Here is a 23,378-nt window from a genome sequence, read left to right as displayed (position 1 = left end):
TCTGACGTTTAGTTAGCGCTGAAGTATATTAAACTGAAAGAATTTTCAATGATATAATAATTGGAATTAGTTTTGGGAATAAAAAAATACTCGGACATGAAAAATGTGGGGTCAGTGGAAATTTTATAATTTCCTCTTGTCAGGCTGGGTAAAAAAATGTAATCGGAATATTTTTTCCAAATTTTCAAAAAATTTTGGGAAAACTTTCCAGAGAATTTTTTTTATGAAACAAAAAAAAACCGGAAAGCCAAACAATTTTATTTTTGGGAAAGGTTTTGGAAAATTGTTCAAAAATTTGAATAGGAAAGTTTTTTTTATAATTTAGACGGCGTTTTTTTGAGAATATTGAAAAATCAAAAAAGGAAGAAAACAATAGTATAATTAAAAGAGAAAATTATAATCGCAAAAATTTCTAAAAAATTATAAAAAAAATTCTCTGAAAAATTTTCCCGAAATTTTTTGAAAATTTGGAAAAAATATACCTTCTACAATTTTTTTTTACACGGGAGTGCAGTCACTCAGTAAAAAAAAAATCAGACAAATCAGTTTATGAATATAAAATTATTAAAATGGTCTTTGACCGACACCGAAACTTCCGGTGACTGGATTTCACATGTAAATGAGAGCAAAACTTCCGTGGAAATGGTGGAACCCCAATGCTGCTTGAATTTTGATATTTTTGTCCAGAAACTCTCACGTGAGCTTCCGGTTACGGAGTCCCGTGACAATTTCAACTCTCGCTCTCGCTCAAGCCGTCCATGACGATTTCAAATAGCACCATCAGCCCAACTATGTAAATAAGCATTGAACGCGTTCCGGATTCAATGAATTATTCAGCGAGCCGTGCGAGTCTGATATCCGGACGCAAAACCGTTTCTCTGGGTTATAACCCGCACCCATTTTCCCATGACACAGTGTATCCCTCTTCATTTTCATGCGCACCAATGACCATTCACAGATACTACCATTGTTTTTCCATCATGAACTTTAATACATTTTCGAGAGGGTGAAATCCCCTCGTGTCGAAAAAAACAATTTGTACTTCTATTTGTCACCAGAAATCTCTTGTATTTAAACAAATGGAAAATAGATTTCAATTTAATTTATTTAACAGGGAATATTTCATGTATTTTTTAGTCTCAGGTATATTTATTATGCCGAAGTGATTTTCTTCATCGTATCCTCACCCCTTTTTTTATTCCAATGAACAGCGAGATCAACAACTCCAGTAGTTTCGAAGAAGTCAACGACGACGACATTGGAGGTGGCATTCCACTGCTCGTGGTACCATTCGCAAACTTTCGGGGAGAATTCCTCGGTCCAGGCTTTGAAACTGAAGGGAGGAGAGGACTCCGCAGAATTCGAGGAGTCTTGAGGGACCACCGTTTGCCAGCCAGGAATCAACTCAACAACATCAACACTAGGAATTTTCCTATTGGCCCTATCAAATTCAATATAGCAACACAATAAATGAAAATAACAAACTAATGAATTTTTCTATTATCAAAAATAAAATATTGAGATAATTATAATTACCAGTTCTTCCGCTTCTGCGGATCCGCGAAAAAGACATGGAGATCATCAGATCTCTGACAGTTGCACCAGAACGGTTGAACTCCAGTTCCGAAAGTTGGATCCACTGGCCCCCCGTAATTATACGAAATGATAAGTCTCTTCTCTGCTTTCCAGATTTTGCCCAAAGGTGTTGACCACCCGTGGGAAGTCGTGTTGAAAGAGAAGAGATCGTCCGCGAGTTCATGCTTGATGAATTCCATGAATCTTGCGTGATCTTCGTCACTCTGGAATTCACTGGAGAAATCACTCAAAGAGAGAATGACTATCTCATTAGTTCGATTCAAGAAACCCTTTATTTCAGAGAAGACTGCGTCCATGGGCAGCATCTCCAATAAGGAGTACTCCATGAAAAAGGACTGGCATTGATCTTCGATCCTTTTGCAAGACGGTTGCACGTCGATGTAACGAATTCCCAAGGTCAATTGATCTTCTATCGACAGATCCTATGACAGTGCAATACATGAATTATCTTGAATATTTCTACTCCCATTCTGATTCCGTTCTCAAAAGGAACAAACCTGACAAAGATTCCATATCCCGTGGGTCTCGGGTCGATCGTATGCACCGGATTGATGGGTTCCTGGTATCACAAGTTGTGGCAAGGAGAGATATTTCAGGATAGATTTATTATCGTGCATCCAGTTGGCGCGATCTATCACAGGACTAGAGTATATCAACTCTCCATTACGAAGAATCGTTGCAGTGATATCACCTGCAACGTGAGTCATCTTATTGACATCACAAGATGAATTTCTAGCGCTAAACATCTCATCCCCCCTCAAGTATAAATTACTTGGGATAACAATAATCGATTCATTTTTTGTTTACTGTCTCAATAATTGATTTCCCACTCTTACTCCAGTGATTGAATTCTTGTTTGAAATCCACTTACTGAAGCTTTCCGGCGAGACTCGAAGGTCGGTCCTCAGGAAACCCCTGGGGTCTCCGATAATTTTCTCGAAGATCTGGTGTTCGTCAGCGACTCTCAGAACATCACCAGGAGCACAATCTGGGCAATGGTAATACACTCCTATCTGAAATATTTTTGGAACTTATTACATGTCAAAAAATATTAATTATAGTAATTGATTATTTACCTTTCGTGTCGTTTCATCTTCTTCCGCCGGTGACAGCGTCAGGATTACGAGGGTCTCATCCTCGGAGGATGACAAGTCCAGGAGATTCAGATGTAGAACCAACAGCAGGAGTAGACGACACATTTCCGGGGTGACGTTTAACTACTCCATTCATGGATTCCAATTGTATTGCACTGTTATGTCAGCATTTATCGACCTAGTGTTCGTTTCTACTGAGCGAATGGGTAATCAGCTCATGTGTCACCAACATGATGATAATTGGCGGTAATCATCGATGTTTACGGCGGTGATAACGGTGATAGTGTCCACGTTTATTCCCTCTTTATTTTTTCAATGAGTAATCGATTTTTTCACTTACAGATCATTCCACGCGTTTATTCCGCGATATATTTTTTGGATTTGGAACAGTTTTTTGCGTGGGACTCGCAAAAGGTCTTTGTTTATCCACCCCCTCTGATTTTATTCTATCGATATCGAGAATCGACTCGCAGACATTAGTAGAAATATTTTACATCCTGTGGAATAATATTTTGTTAGGTAGAGGACGAGTTGATTTACCGGTACGTGAGATTCACGGTGAGAGGGATGAGGGATGTGGGGATGGGAAGCCAGAGGGATGCATGAAACGACGTGAATTCGTGATGACGGGAGGCAGTGAAAATTCGGAGCTTCAGAAATAATTTTAAGGCTTGAAATGTGAGCAAGATGTGACCATCACTGCGGGATAAATTATTCTCGTGAAGATTTGATTTGCGTAATTCGTTGGTTGAACAAAAATCGTTCATTTATTATTAATTAAATAAATGGGAATTAATATTTTCTCATTTTCAACTCTCAAGCGCAAAATCACATGAAATTTATTCACGTCGAGTAAATTTTTCGTGTTCTCACGGAATGGTCGCACTTATCTCAAGTACCAGATGAAGAGCTCATGAAGGACTCGTGAAGGGCTCATGGTGGTCATCAGTTCCTGATGATTCGCCACGCGACTCAGTACCTCTACGAGACTCCAATACCATAATACACCCCCATGTGTCGTTGCAGTGATGGTACGTTAGTTGTGGGGTGTCCACAACACCCCTGTTAAACTCTGACTTCCGCAAATGTGGCCCCCATGGGGTGCGTGGGAGTCGCGTGTGTCCACCCCTACCGGCATCACATTAAATATGTGGATTCATTTTACCGAGCATTCGTTATGGTCGTTAATTTGCACGGATATTTGTTTCACCCGGTTTTTCATCCCCTTCAAATATTAGTATCGAAAAAAATATTTAATTACAGATAATTATCTCTAACTAATTATCTTCTGTCTAAAAATATTCGGAACAGAATCATCTAGGGCAAAAAGACTCTATTTAATTCGCTGAGATAATAATTTTTTATCAAGGCATAAACAATGTTGCAGTCATTGGTCGGATTTTTCCTGGGCTAAACTTTTCTGTAATTTTCAATTTTCCCGCTTGTCTGAATTTAGGAGGGTGTATTAATTAATCCAGGTAACGACGAAGTCCTCATAACAAAATACATTCCAACTGTTATCCTTATTAAAACTTTTTGACGGGAATAATAACAAGGGCCGATGAACTTGTGCCCAGGGTGAAAACATAATTATCCACCCCGAATTCACCCGCTACTGACATGAATATTTATTTCAGTTCCTATCCGCGAAATAGGGGTAATGAAATTCCCGGAGAGGTGAAGAGAATCCGGCGTTTTACTCTGGTTGAGATAGAAAAAATAAAGGGGAAAAAATAAAAGCGGGAAACCGAAAACAAATAAAATCAGTTTTCGACAAATATTCAAATTCAAATCGTGAGCAAACAACAAACAACAGGGGTGCAAATGCCGATATAGGGTGCCAACAGTTTTGGTTGAGAGGGCGGAGGTATTTTGTGAACGAGTGGGAAAGAATCAACGAGGGTTTCACGGGGTGGAACGAACGAGGGTGCACACGTTATCCGGGGGTTGAACAAAAAAAAAATCGTGAAAAAAAATTTGAATCTTCGAAGAGTGATTGACATTCACTCGTAATTCAATTGAAGGCTAGTGTTTTGAAACACGAGTTTGACTTTTTGGAAATATTTTTCTTCTCTTCATGATTGCTGTGAAAGAATTCTCTAGGCAGGAACAATGATTAATCGTCTCGGCACTCGAAACTAGGTGTGTTAGTTAACTATCATTGTTTCGTGTTGTATTGGGAGAATTTGGAAAACATAGGTAGCATACCTGCTCTCCACACCCGAACCCATTGTATTTCAGAATGCCGGGAGAATGCAGCCCCCAAGAGAAGAGATGCACTTGTTCAACCAATTCATACCCCTCCGGTGGTTCTCAAAATTTCCCAAGACTGCGTTAAGCTGAAATAATTATCCTCAAGTAATAATTATTTTCAATCAACTGAGAAATTCATTATTGGCAGTTAATTGACGCGAAAAACCTCAGGGGGGAGAAATATTCAGTAAAAATTACTGAACTGCATATTGAATTTTCAAAATGAGTAAGAGAAACTCATACAATCAAAAAATTCGATGACTTTCACCGGGAAATTTTGATAAATCCTAAACAGTGTATGTGTACCGGAATTTTCAGTCAGAGATTTTGAAACAGGGAGGGGGAGCCCCGAGAATTTAGACTTCTGAAACCGTGAGAATTTCAGGCAGATGCAGGAAAGTACTGGTGTACAAGAAAATCAAGGGATGAGGGTAGGGGGAGCCGGTCCAAGGGTGAAATCCAGTACACCGGGAGCTCAATTCCCTCACAAGGAAATCTCCACCCCAATGTTCAATTAATGACGTAAGAAACAGAACAATAAGTGCAAAAGGTGTTTAACGGTCCTTTGACGTTTTCATCATCGCGCCGACAATGCATTAATAATAAATAATTGAATCAATTAACTTTTTCGCCCGTTGTCCCTCATTTTTTGGAGTTATCAGAACCGATGACGTAAACCTTTCGGTAAACCAGCATGTAGGCTTCTGTTATTAGAGAATTATCTCCCCCAAGGTACGTCAACTACCCGCATAGTTATGCCCCTCGACGAACTCAACACTTTTTTTATCTACTCACTGTTTCACCCCAAAAGTGATTCACTTCAATTTCATGGTTATCTAGAAATCAATTGGACCAGGAGCGCCGTCAGCACTAGTTAAAGCTAAAATTTATTGAGCGAATCGATAAGAGTCGAGGAATATTTTCCAATTTGACAAGAAAATATAGAAAGTATGTACTGAATAAAAGCTACTTGAATTGATCAACGAGTTTAATTAAAATCCTTGCTAAACAATCTTTTTCTTCGAGATATAACTGTCTGAACTGGAGTATAATTCAACTATAACTCATCCCGGGTGAATGTTTATGCTGAAGGACTGCCTGACAAGAATGGGAGTAATAATAACCTGCAGTAAAGAGAAATGTTTATAGCATCTTTAAATCCCTTCTTCGTTTATCTCTTTGTGCCCCTCGAAAGAGTTGAACCGTTAATCCTGTCAAGTCCAGGTGCAAGATCATCCCCAAGACGATATGCAACTAGAAAAAAAAAACATATTCCCGGACTCTTTTTGATTCACGCAATTTCCATGATCCACACCGGTACACGTCGTAAAAAAAGAGAACTGAAAGCCGATATGCATAAGAAACTCGTCTCAACGGTTTTCATAACCCTCGAAAGGGTTGTAAAATCCTTGCGGCTGAAATTTGTGGGGACAAACCAGCGGGACTGGATCGTACACCAGCTTTATCGATTTTTCAAACAATTTCAACATGAAAAATATAGTAGACATAATAAATAAGACAAAAATACCCCATAAATGCGAAATATAATATATATAATTAATCATCACACGAATTGCCAATTAAAAATTTTAGGTTCTCCATAATTCTAATTTCTGGTGATATAAACTCGTGGAGATGTTGAACGAATGAAACTTTTTCTATATTTCATTTTTAAAAAGGTTGAATAAACATTGACAAGCGGAGGGCGCAGTCGAGCCCGGGAAATCTCTCGTTGGAGAGATTTTTTTTTATGGTAAACTGTAAAAGTCAGTATCGAATCATAAATCATATCCGTCACCTGAGGCTACTGCGTCGTATACAACCCCCTTCACTCCATTTCAGATTTTATGGGAAATGCGACAAAGCGACATAACAAAGAAAACTTGTCGGTTATTGTTCTTTAATGGTTTTTCAAAAACGTACAGATTAGTTTTGGAGGGGTGATAGGCTCGCCTGGTTTGTCCAAAGAATTTATTTTAGGGGCTTTTCCCGAGAATTTCGGCTGAGGTAGAGTCGTAAAAATAATTGAGATTCCTTTGAGGGAGTTGGAATGGGCCTTTCTTTCCCTCAAATACAGTACCGAAGAAATACTAGCCTATTTACAAAAAAAAAACTACAAGTACCGACGAAACAACAGAATTCTGTCCGAAAATCTGGCGGCAATATCTGTCAGATAATTTTCGAAGCAAAGAGAAATGAAAAAAATTGTTAATGTTAATATCAAGAGTAGAAGAATAGAATAGGGATGATTGTTCGTAGATTATTGTTCCAAATTTCCAAGCGGTAGGAAAATAAATCGGTGCTTGACCCCGAGATGACATGGATGGAAATCACATATACGAGCACCTGGTGAGGATTCCCATACCCGAGGTAACGTGCGAACCGAATTCTCCCTAATTCCGTTGCACAACGTACCCCGAGGAACAGGTAACGTACATAAGCCACTGTCTTGTCTTTTTTTTTCGGCTGCCCCACCCCTGAGGCGTCTTACCGAGGGGGAGAGTACGTCGTCATTGTGCGAGATATTTTCCCAGGACCTCCCCTAGAGTGGAGGGGCCCGTGGTGGGGCCCGGGATGGAGTATATAAGGTCGGGGTGTTGCTGAGTTAGGGCACAGAAGCGAACAGTTCTCTGTCGAGCCGCAATAGCGGATTCGGCGATCCCGCCGGCCGGTCCGGCCCGGATCGCCAACATCATCATCACGTGTTTACATCACTCCGGCCACAATCGCACAGTTACGAAAATCATCCAGCAGTGATACGAAAGTTCGCCGATAAAATCGTCGACTTCTCCTGGAAGTGACGTTTCAGTTACGGGTATATAGTGTTTGGTTTCTGTCGCTACACCGAGGGACTTGACACATTAAGTGAGTATTTTTCGGCCTCATATCCCTCGGCAAATGGTTTTGGTGCTTCGATAGACTACTCGAAATTGACGGGAACCATCAGTCTTGATCGATTTTTTTTTTTAAAGTATTGAAATCCGGGTCACGATTTTTCTGGGCTCGTACTGGAGTTATATTGGAAATTTTGAAGACTTTGTGGGGCTGCGTTGTTCGTTATTTTTAATCAAATAGTGGATGAAATTAATCGGTCAATTTAGGGATTATTAAATTGATTAAATCACGCTATTAATGGGTTGAGGAACAAATTTTTCACTCATGCTGGGAATATATCGGAATTATTTCAGCCGTTCTCTCGAAATTAACGGGATCTGTCGATCGTTATCGATCAGATAATTTATCTGAAAAATCAAATCGGGGTCATTATTTTTGGGACTCATTATGGGCTAATGTCGAGGACTTCATCTCTCACAACTCCAATTCCAATTTCAATCTAATTAGTCATAATTATTTAGCGAAAGAAATAAATATTCAATTAATCGCTTCATTCGTCAATAATAAAATTGATTTTGGGCTCATTCGACCTATTTTAATCCCGATTTTTTAAACGAAATATCGAAGGAAATAATTGTGCTAGTAATGGATCGGTTTACTGAAAATAAAATTCAATGACTATTTTTTGAGGGCACTTTGGAATATGGTGGAAATAGTTTATATTTTATGCCGCCTCAATGCAATTTTTCATATCGAAATAGCGGGATATCTTCTCGGTCATCGATTTCAACTGCTTCGATACATTTTTCGATGTTCCAAACTGGTATGACGTTACGAATCGTACGGCTTATATTACCATTTCATTTGTTGAATGAACGAAATGTCGGAATAGATAACACTCACAACAACCTCGATGGACCTTCAAAAGAATCGAGTTTCAAATTAAGGGATAAAATTTACACCCCCGAGTGCATGGAGATATAAATTTGTTAATGGAATTTCCGGTCAAAGGGATTTATATGATGTGAGGACGCAGAGGTACGCGAAATTTTCTGAAATGAAATTATCTCCGCGGCAATTCGAAATTGAAAATTACTGCAACCCAGATATCGTGGCCCGATTATCGAAATTTATTGAAATTTAGGTTTTGATAATTTTTTTTTTTTTTCGGATCTACTCTATCCAGGCACTAAAATCCAGTTTGAATTTTTTGTTGAAATTGTTGTATCCTCACGCTATTTCTAGAAAGTAGTTTTGTATTTCGTTTTCTGTTTGCACTACTAGAAGAAATTCCATAGTAGAAATTTCTTGACTCACTGCATCGTGAAATAAACAAAAGATTTCGTTGTTTTGATGAGTAAACCGCGAGCGCAAGGCGCCGATTTAAAAATACTATTCCAGAAACGAAATATAAATTGAAGTAAACATTTATCTAGATGATAAATCAATCAGAATGCTTCAGTAATTATTGACATTGTTCGTATTGTTGACGTTAATAGACTGATTTGAAATTATATATTTTGATACTAACCGGTGTGTAACAAAAGTTGATTTTGCATTGTGCAAAGAGTAGTCCACACACATTGTTAAAAATTTTGTGAATTTTCAGTAACAGTTGCCCCTGAATCTTCAATGTTGACAATTTAAATAAAAAATAACGTCAAATCCTCCAAGAAAGTTTCCACTGATTACGAAAGCTCAACACTATTTTAAATTTTATTACTCGTTATGTCGCATGGACTGAAAAATTGAAGTTACATAATACATAATTGAATATTCACGTTAACTGATTCTTCAGGAACAAAATGCAGATAAATTTCCTGGAAATGTGTCGGTGTGAAGAATTTCACATTTTTAAAACGAAATTTGAGTTAAGATTTTTGAATAGTGCATTAATTTGCACTGAGAATTGAAATCTGGCAACCGATACAGATAAACAGAGACAGAATTATGTATGTCGTTTGCTCGTTTGTTTCATACGCAATTATGTATGTGCACGGTTAAATTGCAGCAGCAGACGTAATGCGGGAAAGATCCCAAATAATTGCAATCACCCGTAAAATTTAAAGGAACAGCAACAAAAATTTTTATTTTTATTTTATTGGCTGGAATGTTTTATTTCATTGACAATAGATCAATCTGGTTTACCGAGAAATTAATCCCCAAAAATAGTAACACAAATTTCTTTTATCAACGCACATTTTCATTTTGATACACCAAAATATGGGATCTTTCCACAATTTGCGACTGATTTTTAAATTATCGTTTGGTTTTATCCACACGCACGTGTTTTAGTTACATTTCCACCTGTACAAAATTCTCCCTATCACTCGCTCCGCGAAATTCAATTTTTTTTTCTCCAAATGAACAGGTATCAATAAAAAAAAATTCTTCAAAATCCAAAAGCAAGTAACTGAAAATCAAATTCCAAATTCCATTTGCACGCCCCCCAAAACTGATAATTCCGAGATAAACGTCGTTTTTAACCATTTAAAAAAATAGAGATGCTGAAAATTGTTGTTCAAAATTGATTTTGAAAAATGATAAAGTCCCCTCTCGTAATAGTCGCTGAAAAAAAAAATGCCATCACATCCGAGGAATTGAAAAAAATGATGATCATGATAATAGGATGCACCACCAATTTTGTGTTTGAAAGCCGGAATACCCGTGAACTTGACTCTCCCCTCGTCATTTCCGTTAGATAATCAGCTTTTTAGAGGGGCACTGTAACAAGTGCCTTCGTTCATGTCGAGTACCCATACACAGGAAATGGCAACCCCCTAGCTACCATTCACCATGAAAGAAGGGGTGACAACCCCTCGTTGACGCCGAGTCAGTCAACCAGTCGTAAACTGACAAATGCAACAAGTTCCGAATCTGGTTCTAATCCACAAACAGTACAAGCGACTATACGACTATACGATATCAATTAAATATTATCATTAAAAGATTTTAGAAGAAAGAACGGAATAAATATTCAAAATATTCACACAAATTCCGCAATTCAATAATGAGAAAATCGATGAAATGCCCGCAATTGCAATTTTGATAACAATCCTGACAAAAATATTAATTGACAATTTCAAGTACCATTGCTGTATTTTAATGAGGATAAATTAGCGAAGGCAAATTAATGAGCAACCCAATAATATATTTGGATATTAAATTTTAATCCGAAATTCCTGCTCTAACCGGGAACAGAATAATAATTCAATAACCATTTGATAAATGATTATTATCGGCTTAGTACCGCAGTTCTATCATTTGAAATGTATTAATTTTTCATTCATGAAATTCATAAATCAATTTTTCGAAATGATTATCCAAATGTTCGGTAACTAGAACAGTTTTGAAATTCAGAGATTAAGCTAGAATGGAGTCCGTGATTTTTTGATGCAAATATTGATAACCGGAGAATAATTCATGATTTTTTAGAACACGGTCTCAATTTTAATCTGGAAAACCTCCGATACCTGCGCAGCTACTACCCACCTCCACCAGGCGACATTCACCGTGACATACAGCGAATATAAAAATTTTGGTAAAAGATGATCCAAAAAAAAAGTAAAAAACGAAAAGAACTTGGCAAAAAATTAACAAAATCCGCATAAAAATAATGACAAAAGGATTCACTGAAAGATACTTCACGTACACTTCCTCCAAAATCCAAAACAGTCAAGCAAAAAGAAAAGATAAGAAAAGATAAGAAAAGATAAGAAAAGATAAGAAAAGATAATCACTTCTGTTGCATTGATAATCTGAAATTGGTAATATAAAATAAATTTCACTACGAAAAGAAAAATGAAAATGAATCCAATTAAACCGGAGACAAGCGCGACAAATCAAAGTAACATCAGACCCAAAGCAGAAAGACTCAAAGTAAGATGAAATAACAATCCAAATTACCGCAAGGTATAAAAAAGAAAACCACAAGAAGGCAGGAAGTGCCTCCCACCATCTGACCCCCAACAGTGGCCGGAGGGCCTTCTGGCTTTTTCGACTCCTCTCGTTCCACCAAATAAAAAGAAAAAAAAAATAAGAAAAAAGAAAGAAATCCAGCGACAAAAGGTATTGGGATCGGTCCATGGGAGTCGTTGCTTTACTCCCCTTCCAATTTGGCCTTCTCCTTTGGACTATTTCCCTTTTATACACACAAAGACGACGTGGCATACGACGTTGCAAGCAATTTCAGTTGACCCCGCTGGTAATTCAAACTACCAAAGAACAAGACCCTTTACTCCACGGGTACTTCAAGTTAGATGTGGCCTTCACATTGCATCCGCTGTTGTAAGGTTGACCCCAGATGTAATTCAAGCCGGACCCCAAAGCAATGAGAAAAGCCAAAACCGTACAATAGTACGCGTCACATTTCGCTACTCGACTTCCTCCTCGATCTTGTAATACTCATTATTCCCAAGTGCTTCCCTCGAATTTTCACTGAGTTGTAATGTGTTTTGAATCGTATTATTTTTCACTTTATTTGTCCTCTCACGAATTCAATCTACACCCCATTAGTAGTGCTTCGTAGCTAACGCTCACACCCTTTTCAGGTCCCTTCATCATTCGACTCCAGCAGCACAAATGGGTGGAGATGAGGGAGAAAGGAAAATCACTAGCAGCTGCTAGGGCACCCTCAATGCTCCAACGACTGGAGACACTCATGTTCCAGATTAATCAATCCTTCTACGAGACTGCGGAAATTAAGGGCATTTTTGGATAAATCAAGACTGATTTGGGGAGTTGGGGAGAATTTGGGAGATGATTGTTGGGGCTGAGGATTGGTCGGTCAACCAATGTCTTCACCCGGCATCAAGTACCCTGGACTTCAAACAAGCGGATGGAAATAATCACTGATTTAATCGAGGGCCATATCCTCGGCTGCAGGGAGGAGGGCCCAATTGTCATTATTAATCGCCCATTCAATTGTTTATTCAATGTGGACATTGTATGAGGCTCCAACTTATTTTCAACAGACACAATATCAGGGATTCAATGTATCAGAAATCAAATGGTCTCAGTCAACAAACAACTGCCTCAGGGAATGTTTCCTATGAGAATATTTAATCCGCCGGTATCCAGGAAAATCAATAGCCCAGGAAGGACTAATGGCACGATATTTCCTGCTGAAGTTGACGAGATATCAGGAACAGAGGCGGAGGATATCCCGAGCAACATCACCAGCAATAGATTTCTCATAATTCGGTAATGCAAATCATCCGAACAATTTGTTCATAGTACAAAATTATGTGCCGCGAGCAGCGAAATTACTTTATTCTTTCAATTCATTTTTATTTTCATTCACTTTTTTGTTTTATTTTTTTTTTGTTACTTTTTTTTTTATTTTCATTTTTTGAGTCGCCTGCTCGGAGTCGTGGATTACAATTACCGGCAATGGAAGAGTGTAACCGACCTTGATTTGAAAAAATAGAAAATGAAAAACAGATTTATTTTTCCATTCAATTTTTTCGGCCAGTTTCATCCAGCCACTCCGAGCCAGGATATGCTCAGTCGAAAGTTCCTGTTTTCTTTGTTTTTTTTTAGTTTCATTATTTTTTTTATCGAAAACAAAAGAATAAACAAAAAATTAAAAAAAAAAATGTAATATACTAGTGTAAGGAGTACTTGGAGCAAAAAAAATCAACAATTCATGAGTTAAAACAAATAGGCGTGTAAATTTTCGATCAGTACCGCGAAATTATGTCGGTTGTTGGTTAATTTATACTGTTTATTGAGTAATTAATTTTAACGAAAATCATTGTTATGTAGTTTGAGTAGGAAAAGGGCAGGGGGTGGGTACGCTCGAGTTTCGAGACACGTGAAAGAGAATTTTTTGAGAGAAATGATGTCAGCGTGTAGAAAACTTACGCGATTGCTTTTTCTCCCTGGAGAAAGAGTTTTCCCCACATTTTCACAATATTTCTCGTTTGTCTCGAGATTCGAGCACATCTCACTGTTCCCGATTATTATTTTTCTGTTATTTTTTGAAATTTTTCTTTCGTTCAATCCGTTCATTCGTAAAATGGCCTGTTACTTCTCGTTTTATTTTTTTATCCTGCGAGCGAGATTGAACAGAAACTGCTGTAAATTTTCATAAAAATCAGATGGATTTGATGCAAGAAATAAAAAGTATACATTTAGCGGGAATTTTGCTGCTGGCAGCAAGGCATCATGTCCGAGAAAGAACAAATAGGCAAAATCAGTTGTTAATTTTCATCACTCAGATAAAAATTTCAAATTCATCTGCAGCTGTTTCCATTCGAGTCTCGCATTGCAAATCTCGTTTAGGTTTTCGTTAAAATTTGATCAAACTATTGATCAATAGAATGTGGATGACAAGCCCCGGTGAATTAGTGCACTAATCGCATTTCAACGATTCTTAAATCAAATAACAAATGTTGATTGTGCTTTTAGTTTTTCACGGTGATAAATTCACCATCAACATAACAAACAGGAAATTCTAAACCCCTGGATCATGATAGAGATAAAATCATTGTTCCGTTACACATGTGGATAATTTCAGACAACGAAAGAGTCCGTAGCAACAATTATTTTTCATCTAAAAATCATTGTTTACCAAATTGAAAATGTCAGGTTGATGGTGAATTTTTTCATACGTGGATTTTAGCTTATCCGATAGGTTAACGCGTGTTCCGTTTTCGTTTCGTGTGTCAAAAATCGCCCGTACGGGCTTTTGTTCCGCGTTTTTCGTGTTTTATTTTGTTCGTGTGTTGCTTTGTAGAATTCGCGTATCAGTAATCCGTGTGCGTATTTTCTTTTATTTCTATTATGTTGCGTTTCGCGTTAGTTTTTGAATAAGCATTCAAAAGAATCCGCAGTTTTCCATTCTCATTAGCTATAGTAAATAGATTATAATTCATAAGACCGGTCTTGATAGGGTAATCGCGTAGATTAGGGAAATGTGGAAAGTTTTCGTCGAAGTTTTACGTTAACATTACTTCTTTGTTCTCGCCTTAACAAGTTGTTAATTGTTTTATTAAGTTTCCATTAGTGCGTTCATACCGTTAAAAATCATTCACTGACGTTTTTCAAACTGCGATATTGTTCTATTTTTTTAATCGCCAGTATTCTGTTACGGTATTGTGTTTTATCCGTCATTGTTTATTTTTTTTTTCGGTTGTTTAACAATGACCAATTTTTTATGAATCATTTTTTTGTATGTTTAATTATGATTGACTCGTTGAAATTAAAATGGGTTCGAGTGCGGGTTTTGTTTCGTGTTTCAATTAATTCGTACGTGTTTCCATTTGTCATTGTTTTGATCGTTACGTTTCTGTTTGGCCCCTTGTAAATGGCAACTCCCGTTTCTGTTCATGTTGGCAATGTGTTTTCATTATCGATACTATTTCTATTTAACCAATTTTTTCATTTTACCGGATGCAATTCCATCAGTTGAACAATCTCGTTATTCTCATTATTTACTGATAGGAATTTTTCTTTAATTGTTCAATTCCATTGGCGCTAATGTTTCGTTGCAGTTATTCGTTTCGTTAATTCAATTGTTACAGGTTGTGTTTTCCTTTTTCTCTAGAGTTAATGTTTTTCGTTTTATTTTCAGCACTCGTTTATAGTTAAGTTTGATTGTTTAATGGTGAAATTGTTATGGAATCACTGCCATATGATCTGAGAAATCATTGGAATTCAGGGCAGATCGCTGAGGATCGGATCGTTCAAAATCGATAACGAAAAATCATGTGAAATTACGAATTAGGGGGATAATATGGCATTGTTATATCGTTATTATTGATTTGAAATGAAAAAATTGGAAGGTAAAATGGTTGAGTTTTGATGCGTCAACCAAGTTGTTTACGTTCACGGTGTCGTACTAACTCAATCATTTTATTACAGTTACTTGTTGAGGCAATTTCTGTTTATCGTTTGTGTTACACTATTGCCACTGTTACCTCAGCAAACAGATGTTGGAGCTCATGTTTATCAAAACACTGCCGCTCGATTAAGTTAGCGATTATTAATTGTTACACGAAGGACTAGCCTGCGCAGAATTGTAGAAATTCATGGCAAACACCAAGATAAATATTTTTCATTGACAATTTAACAAAATTCTGGCGAAGATACTGTTTGGCCATAACTTCTAATAGAGTTTGAGTATTAAAAGCTGCAGTGGAATCTGTTCATGTTGCGTTCCAACTGCTTTTGACACTCAGAATAAAAAATATCGGAAATAATGATTTGACGTTATGAATTACTGTGTAAACTTAAGATATTTTTGTACGGCTTCACTGTATGTGCCTTTTAGAGTAAAACTTCATGATGTACTTTCCACGTTTGTTAGAATTTTAAGGGAATTGTGTTAGGATTTCGTTTAGGTAGGATAATTAGTGGAAATAAGACTAGAATTTAACAAGCTATTTTACTCTGAGTGAACATCGCGTGTATATGTTGTGAAAGAAAAATAAAAAATACATTTTAAATAATAAAATTCCTGTTTCTTCGAGGACCCGTTCAATTTAAAAAATACCTGCACTGATAATCATAAAAACTCAATAAAAATTCAATTGAAAGTGTTTAAAATTTAAAAATAAATGACGCATCATTCCAGGTAATTCAGAGTTGACTGCTCTGATGTACTCAAGGCTAAGTAGAGACCGGTAATGCAATATCAAAATCGATAACTTCCCAGTCATGAAACATGGTCATTTACCTGGTGCCTCTCCTGCACCGGCAAATGGTAAAAACGACTCTCACGTGAGACTACATCTACCTCAGTCGCGCAATTCAAAAATTCCTTTTCCATCGAATGATTTCCCAGCATTTCCCAGAATTTCCCATCGATTCCGAGGGTACACTATCGAAATAAAAAAAATTACTTTCTAATGGTATCAATAAAAAATTTGCACCCCAGAATATTTTCAATCTGTCAGAAATCACGTGATTAAAAGTTGATTAAAATATTTTTGAAGAGTAATTTATTTTCGAGTGAATGCACATGCGTGTGGCATTCGTCTGGCATTTCGTTCTCAAGGAAAAGACTTTGATGAAAGCCACGCAAGTGCGACACAACCGGTAGATAAACTCTATCTTTACGACCTTGATCTTGAGATATGAGGGGCCATTATATTCATTACCCCGTGATGTACACGCGATACACGAGATTGAATGATGTATCCGGTTAAGTGGTCGTGCTAATGCCATATCAATATCAGGTATGACGCATTAAGTAATTCCACTCCTTCCATTATCGCAAATATTAAAATCAGACAGTACGAACATTTTCCGATACCGTTAGTTGTAATTGTCATGGGGTTATGGACATTGAGGGGAATTTTTTATTCACGAGGTAATGTATTATTTCATTCCATGCATTAGGGAAATTACGAAACGTCTGCGTATAAAGTATGGAAAATGTCGATACCTTACGCAGAAATGCAGACACTCCACGAGAGAAGAATTTATGATAGATATTTTCTTAATCTTTCTCTTGATAAAAATTAATAATTAATTAGAATGTGTGACATAAATTTTCCATGTCGTGTGATTAAATTTATAGCGGGTATACGGATGAGGTATTTAAAGAATAATCGGTATTTTCTCCGTGTCCGTGAAAAATTGATTCGATTAGAGACTGAATGCAATCTTATGCAAATGGGAAACAGTGATGCGTGGCTAATCGCTCGTTTGTATGATGCGCGATTTATCGGGGAGTCGCGAATCAAGTCCGCGACCTAGACTCGCCTAGACCTTCGTACCTCAAGCAATGCAGTCACACATTCGTGAACTAGGTGAACCGGCGACTATAAATTTAAAAAAAAAAAACAGCCGATCTGAGTGCGCGTGCCAACCAACTAAAGTTCATTGTGTCAGCGAAACCGGTAAGTAGAAACTATCCGGTTCTGCCCAAGCCGAACTATTCCCTGGAATATGCCGAGTGCGATTTGTCATTCGAGCGTGAGATTGCCATTAAGTTTTTTTTCTTATCCCCCAGTTTGATTTATACCGTGAAAATTTACAGCTAAGTTTTCTTTCAAATACTTCTGATATTGGAATTAAGATAAGGGATCGTAATTTCGGATCTGTGACAATGTGCCAATTTGGTGAGTTTCAGAGGTGCTGGAGGATAAAATTCAATGATTTCCACCTCTGAGGTTCCAGATTTCAATATTTCAAACAATTTTCACAGGAAATTAAAAAAAAATTTTTTTAATCTGTACATATTTGACAAATAAATTTTTTCCTATCCACTTTTTGCATCGGCCTTCTTCCAACGACCTTGGCAATTAAAACTAGTATTTAACTCCCCTCCTCAGCTTTCTTATCCAACTATTCAAGTTTAGTATTCCATAATGTGAATTAATCACGAACACGTTTTCCTCCCGTAAAAACCCGACGTAACAAAATGTCAGACGAGTCTCCAGAAACAACCATTTATCATTCTGACAGTAACAGTCATGTTCCCTCAATGTGAATTCCCCGATTCACCGCAATTACCCCGAGATTTTCGACTCCGATATCCGTTAATTGAAACCTATGCCCGATATAATAACCCCGCCATGTCCAATGAGAGAGAAATCACTTTTCTCGGTCAACCTAATGCACAGGGACATGAACAAAAAAAAAAAAAGCCAAACCCGCCATTTTATCGATAAGCGGCTGCTCGCCGATTGTGAATACGAAAAATAAAATTAAACTCTGCACCCACGAGTGTCCCACATATTCAGTGCAGATAACGATAAAAAATGTTGCCATTCTCCGCACACTCGAGGAAATAACCCCCCAAAAAAATAATGCTCAATTACTTTCCTAATTTTACGGGAATATAAAAAAAACTCCGGCAATTTGCCCCTCGGATAATTTCCCTAAACCAACACCACCAATTCCTCGTGGGCGGGAAAAAGGAAAAAAAAATAAAATCTGCCAACTTTGCGGTTTATCCCCCGCAGATGATCACCAGACGTAAGTGAAAATTCATAGCATAATTAGAGGCTGAATGGTAGCTGAAAGTGGTACCCAGAAATGCGGCACACCGCACACTGCATGAATTCCAAAATAATCAGCCGACGTTTATTCTCCCCCCTGCCCCACCACCCTAACAGAAGATTTCTTCAAGGGAAATTTGCGTTAAACCACAGTTGGGTGTACTAGCAGTGGGGAAAACCTCGAAGCCTTCTTCCCATCTCCTTTTCCCCCGATCGAACCTAAATTAACGACCCTGTGGATTGTAAGGACAGAGTTATCGTAGTCGTAAATCAGTGGAGAAGTTCGCCCCCGGAGCGTTTTAATTTCCGTTAATAATTTAGCCACCCCCGACTCCCACCCATCTTTTCCTATTTTCCACCCCTTTTAACCGCCATCTACTTTTCGGTGTCTTCCCACCACACTTGGAGGCTATCCTTGAAGCCAAATGGGGTCCGTTTCTCTATCGGGGAAGAAAAAAAAACCAGGAATCGGCTTAACCGCAACGGCGTCCCCGTCCTCGTCATAAAACTTTGAGCGATACTTTCCTCGAGAAAAATAGGAGGGAGAGATATTTAATACAGCGTGAGAAACTGCTGTGGCCTGAAAGAATTATTCCACGGAGAAAGTGCATGGCGGTATTATGTAAGAATTATTTTTCTTTTGAAGATTGCTCGGACAATCGATAGGCCTTTGTAAGCTCGGTACAAATAACTAGTTCTTCGCGATATTGAGGTGCTTCTCTGCGGCGAAGTATAATTGAAAAGATTTCTAGTAAATGAAAAAAAAAAAACATGAAAAGAATTACGTGGAGTTTAAAAGTTTTGATTCAAGATTTTCTAATTTCGCAAGTTGTGATTTTTATTAGTTCAAATTTGGGACTTCAGAGTTGCAACTTAAATATTACAAACTTTGGAAACAAATATATTTTCCGGTTTGATAAGTGAAAAAATAGGGAAAGTTGAGAGAACCGGTGAATATGCGCGGCATCCGCTGTAGCATTTTGAATTAAACGTAACGAGCTACCGTCGTTTAGTTTAATCGAGTCGAATGTCCAACCACTCCTACAACTGCCCATAGACGTAGTTCCCCTCCCGGGCGAGTAATTACGTCGTTGGAGTACCAATCAGTGTAACACGAGCAAACGGAGTGGCTGAAGTGCGGAAGACAAGAAAGAGGAGGAAAGGGGGCTGTTTGTCAGGGGTGGGAAAATTTCTCGAGAGCGTTGTTCCTCAATTTATTTAATAGCAGAAGCGACTTTGCATTCACAATAGGATTTATCCATCTTTCTCGGTGAGTCGTTGATTAATGGCACGATGGGGGTGGGCGGTGGATTTTAATTGAATTTATGGACTTATATTAGGATTATGTTTGACGGAATGTAAATTAGATTTATGGATTTGCGGACGTGGAATTTTGTAATCCGCTGAATTCCACTGGGACGAAGAATTTGGAACGAAGAGTTATCGATGAATATGACATCTCAATTGAATCTTCCGGAATGGGAAATATCAGAATATCGAATAACACATTTTCTCTCTCAAGATAATCTCATTGTGGACTCGATTTTCTCGGGTTGCTTGATGCAATAGAAAAGTAGTCTGTGGAAAAAATTTAATCAGATGTCTCCAAGACGTGCGGAAATACTTTTTTTCCATTTCCCGATGGAATGCAATTTTTAATTCTCTCCTTCCGGATGACTCCAAGTGAGTGAATGGACATGCCAGTGTATTTATGGTTGCGATATTTATTTCTATTCAGCACCATTGGTGGAAGTTTATTTGAATCGACAGAGAGGAGATAGTTGAAGATTTATTCAAATTGAATCTCAAAGAGGTGCATTGGAGAATACCGAATATATCTTTCACGCTCGGAATTTTCATATTTACGCTCAACTCTCGGTTTCCGGGTTTTGTTTTTTTTTTGCTTCCTGGAGTGATGCGTCTGATTGAATTTATTGATTTACACTGTTCGAGACGAGAGCGTGTTGATGGAGTTGATTGAGGCGTTAATAAAAACAAGGGGAAACATTGATTTAAATGAAATTCAATTTTGTTTAGGTATTCGCTTTTCCTCGGTCATCAGAGCATCGCGTGATTATTTTATTTATTGTTTCATATATTTACGGAGAATTTTAAATAGCCGACAGGCAGTTTTGAATTATCTTGTGGTGGAAAATTCGGTGAATGGATAACGAGCCTCGTTTATTCGGAATGAGCTATTGATTTGGCTTCGATATTGGCTCTGTACTTTGTAATATAACATGCGGAGTAATACTTTTCCATTAAGTACCCTCTCCTTTTGTACTCGGGTAAACCTCGGTAAATCCTCAAAGTTAATGGGTTTACTGGCATAAATTGCTACAGCTCAAACATGAAGTTTGAGATAATGAGTGTAGTCTGGGGTAGTAGAAATTTAGGTGAATGGAAAGGACTATGTGAGTAGCCTAATTGGATGCTGCGTCACAACGTGTGTGGTAGATTATGGGGTTGAGTAAAATTAGAGCTCACCCTGTGTTTTCGGCATCCTGTGGCACTGCAAGCCGCTCAATTTTTCGAAGAACGAATAAATATTGGTTTTCTCACTCTAACTTGTCATCAAGGGCCCAGCGATGGATGCAGGATCTCTGGAGTAGTGAGTTTTTCCTAAAATCGAATTTGTCTTGTAAGCAATAATTTAAATCAAATATATTTATCCACAAAAAAATGAATTTTTACATTATTTCGAAAATTTACTGTGATTTCAAAAGCCAATTCAATTTTATACAATAAGTGATCAAATTTACTGCTGTAAATTAAATTGTCGTGGCTTGTTGCAACACCACAGCAATAGCTGAAAATAGTTTACCAATAAATCTCAACTTACCGGACAATTCGAAATAATCAGGTATTGGTTTCCACCCTCAATAGTAGTGAGTATTCCATTTATTCCCTACGATCGTTCTCCTTAGATAGGCAGTGATTAGACACTTGAATAATTATTCAACACTAATTGGGACGCGCCAATCACACGCCACTGACACATCGATGTCTCATAAAAGAGATAATTGCAACTTGAGACGCGCACAAACGAAAACACAAAATTATGAATTCTTTTTTCTGTCTTTCATGCCGAGATTTGAGATCAGTGATGGATAATTTGATGAAAAGTGTTTCCTGGTTAGTTTGATTACTTATGACCGGACTTGTCCATTCATCCAGTCTGATGGAACGCCACTTTAGAAATATATTTCCGGAGATTTCATCTCTTAATTAACCCCAGAATTACTAATTCGAATATTCGATGCCTTCAATGGATTTTAGAATGGATTTTATCAATGTATATATGGCAGTAATTCTTGTCAAAGTGATATGGAATCCGATTTGAAATCGAAGAGGAAAAAAGGTTATGAAAAATCAATTTGCAAATGAAATTCAAATGAATTCTCGAGTTTTCATGGTAGCAGACTAGAAATAGTTCAGGAAAAATAATTCCGTCTATTCACACCAAATAATTCGGTAAACAAACACAGAAAAGGACAAAATATAAATACCACCGATCACAATGCTTCCAACAGCCAAAACAAATTATCCCTCCCAGACGCCCTCTTCTGGGGTCATGCCGGCGAGCAATTCCGATTAAAAAAGGCGGGATTTCTCAGTGAGGTCCGGTGTCCGTCGATGGGGAGACAGGTCATTGAAAACAAAATAAAAACAGTTATCGGTGGACAGATAAGACAGAGTAAAGTGGCAGTTTGGTGTAAGAAGAGAGAGGAAGTTTATGGCGAGTGTCAGCGACGAGGAAGACGAGGACGTCGCACGACGTAGCACGTCGACGTCGGAACTACACAGGGCGCCACTTGTGGGTACGCGGGGCGCGGGGGTAAATTAGAGTTCAGTACAACGCGGGACGCGGACGAGTGTGGAAGTACGTTGAAAATTCCTCGTCAATATTCGTGAGTGATAATAACGTGATGTTGTGTTGTTGTCTTATTCAATGCCCGAGTGCGATGCGATTATTCATTGTTATTGTGGACAAATGAAAAAGATAGACAGAGGGGAACGAGTTTGTATTTGGTTCATCGACAATTCAATTGGAAATATTTCATTGTTGGAAGTATACACAAGTGATACGTAAATAAGTGGTGGGGGAGAATGAGTGCCAGGGAAGTGACTCTTGAAGGAGGTTCACCCTGGGGTTTTCGTATGCACGGCGGTCATGACTTGCACCAACCCCTTCGCATCTCTAGGGTGAGTGACTGTCTTTTGTTTTTATTGGTCCTTTGTTTCACGGTCGACTAATGCTTTCATCAAGTTTTCGTTTCTCTATTGAATATATTTTCCTGTAGGAATAAAAGAGGATTAGAAAGAACTAGATATGTAGGAGACAGAATTTTATCGGTGTGCGTAATGTTTTAGAACGTCGTGAGCATTTGGAGGGGAGGGTTGCGGGTTTGACCTTGAAACATCTGACTGACGATTCCGGGGGATTATGGGGGAAATAGATACTGAAAATTTAGATCGGGTATTGTCTTCAGAGTCGGGTAGTTTTCTTTTTGATTTTATATCTGCTTTTGGCGATGGGAATGGAGTACAAACGTTGGGATAGGTCGCTGGGCTTTGGCCTTGAAACAACAAAACAAATGAGTCTCGCCGACGTTGGGGGATCATTTTGTCTTTGATTTTCGATATA

At 37.9% G+C, this 23,378-nt stretch overlaps 1 protein-coding gene across 5 annotated transcripts; it reads right to left on the bottom strand.

Moving 5' to 3' along the window:
• Nucleotides 1-1,043: 1,043 nt before the first annotated feature.
• On the bottom strand, nt 1,044-22,839 carry LOC105268095 (uncharacterized). Of its 5 annotated transcripts, XM_011307374.1 has the most exons (8): nt 21,573-22,839; nt 21,218-21,352; nt 4,899-5,029; nt 2,673-3,187; nt 2,468-2,609; nt 2,094-2,287; nt 1,537-2,018; nt 1,044-1,441 (listed from the first exon to the last, which is right to left on the bottom strand). In XM_011307374.1, exons 4-8 carry the CDS (start codon nt 2,793-2,795, stop codon nt 1,153-1,155), a joined length of 1,230 nt encoding a protein of 409 aa, XP_011305676.1. In that variant the 5' UTR covers nt 2,796-3,187; nt 4,899-5,029; nt 21,218-21,352; nt 21,573-22,839; the 3' UTR covers nt 1,044-1,152. The 5 variants fall into 5 exon arrangements, with proteins under 5 accessions (XP_011305676.1, XP_011305677.1, XP_011305678.1 ...); XM_011307375.1 differs by lacking the exon at nt 4,899-5,029; XM_011307376.1 differs by lacking the exons at nt 21,218-21,352; nt 21,573-22,839 and adding an exon at nt 11,271-12,282.
• Between the last annotated feature and the right edge of the window lie 539 nt (nt 22,840-23,378).

Source organism: Fopius arisanus, unplaced genomic scaffold (assembly GCF_000806365.1).
Source record: "Fopius arisanus strain USDA-PBARC FA_bdor unplaced genomic scaffold, ASM80636v1 scaffold00053, whole genome shotgun sequence".
In the NCBI taxonomy this organism is placed as follows: Eukaryota; Metazoa; Arthropoda; class Insecta; order Hymenoptera; family Braconidae; genus Fopius; species Fopius arisanus.
The sequence above is the reverse complement of the archived record's forward strand: the minus strand, read 5'-3'. Positions and strand labels throughout refer to the sequence as shown.

Excerpts from the sequence above, each read along its gene's own strand:
- LOC105268095 (XM_011307374.1), bottom strand. The coding sequence starts at position 2,795 with ATGTGTCGTCTACTCCTGCTGTTGGTTCTACATCTGAATCTCCTGGAC. Across the intron at positions 2,610-2,672 it reads AAGATGAAACGACACGAAAG|ATAGGAGTGTATTACCATTG; the intron begins GTAAATAATCAA and ends AAAATATTTCAG. Across the intron at positions 2,019-2,093 it reads GGATATGGAATCTTTGTCAG|GATCTGTCGATAGAAGATCA; the intron begins GTTTGTTCCTTT and ends GCACTGTCATAG.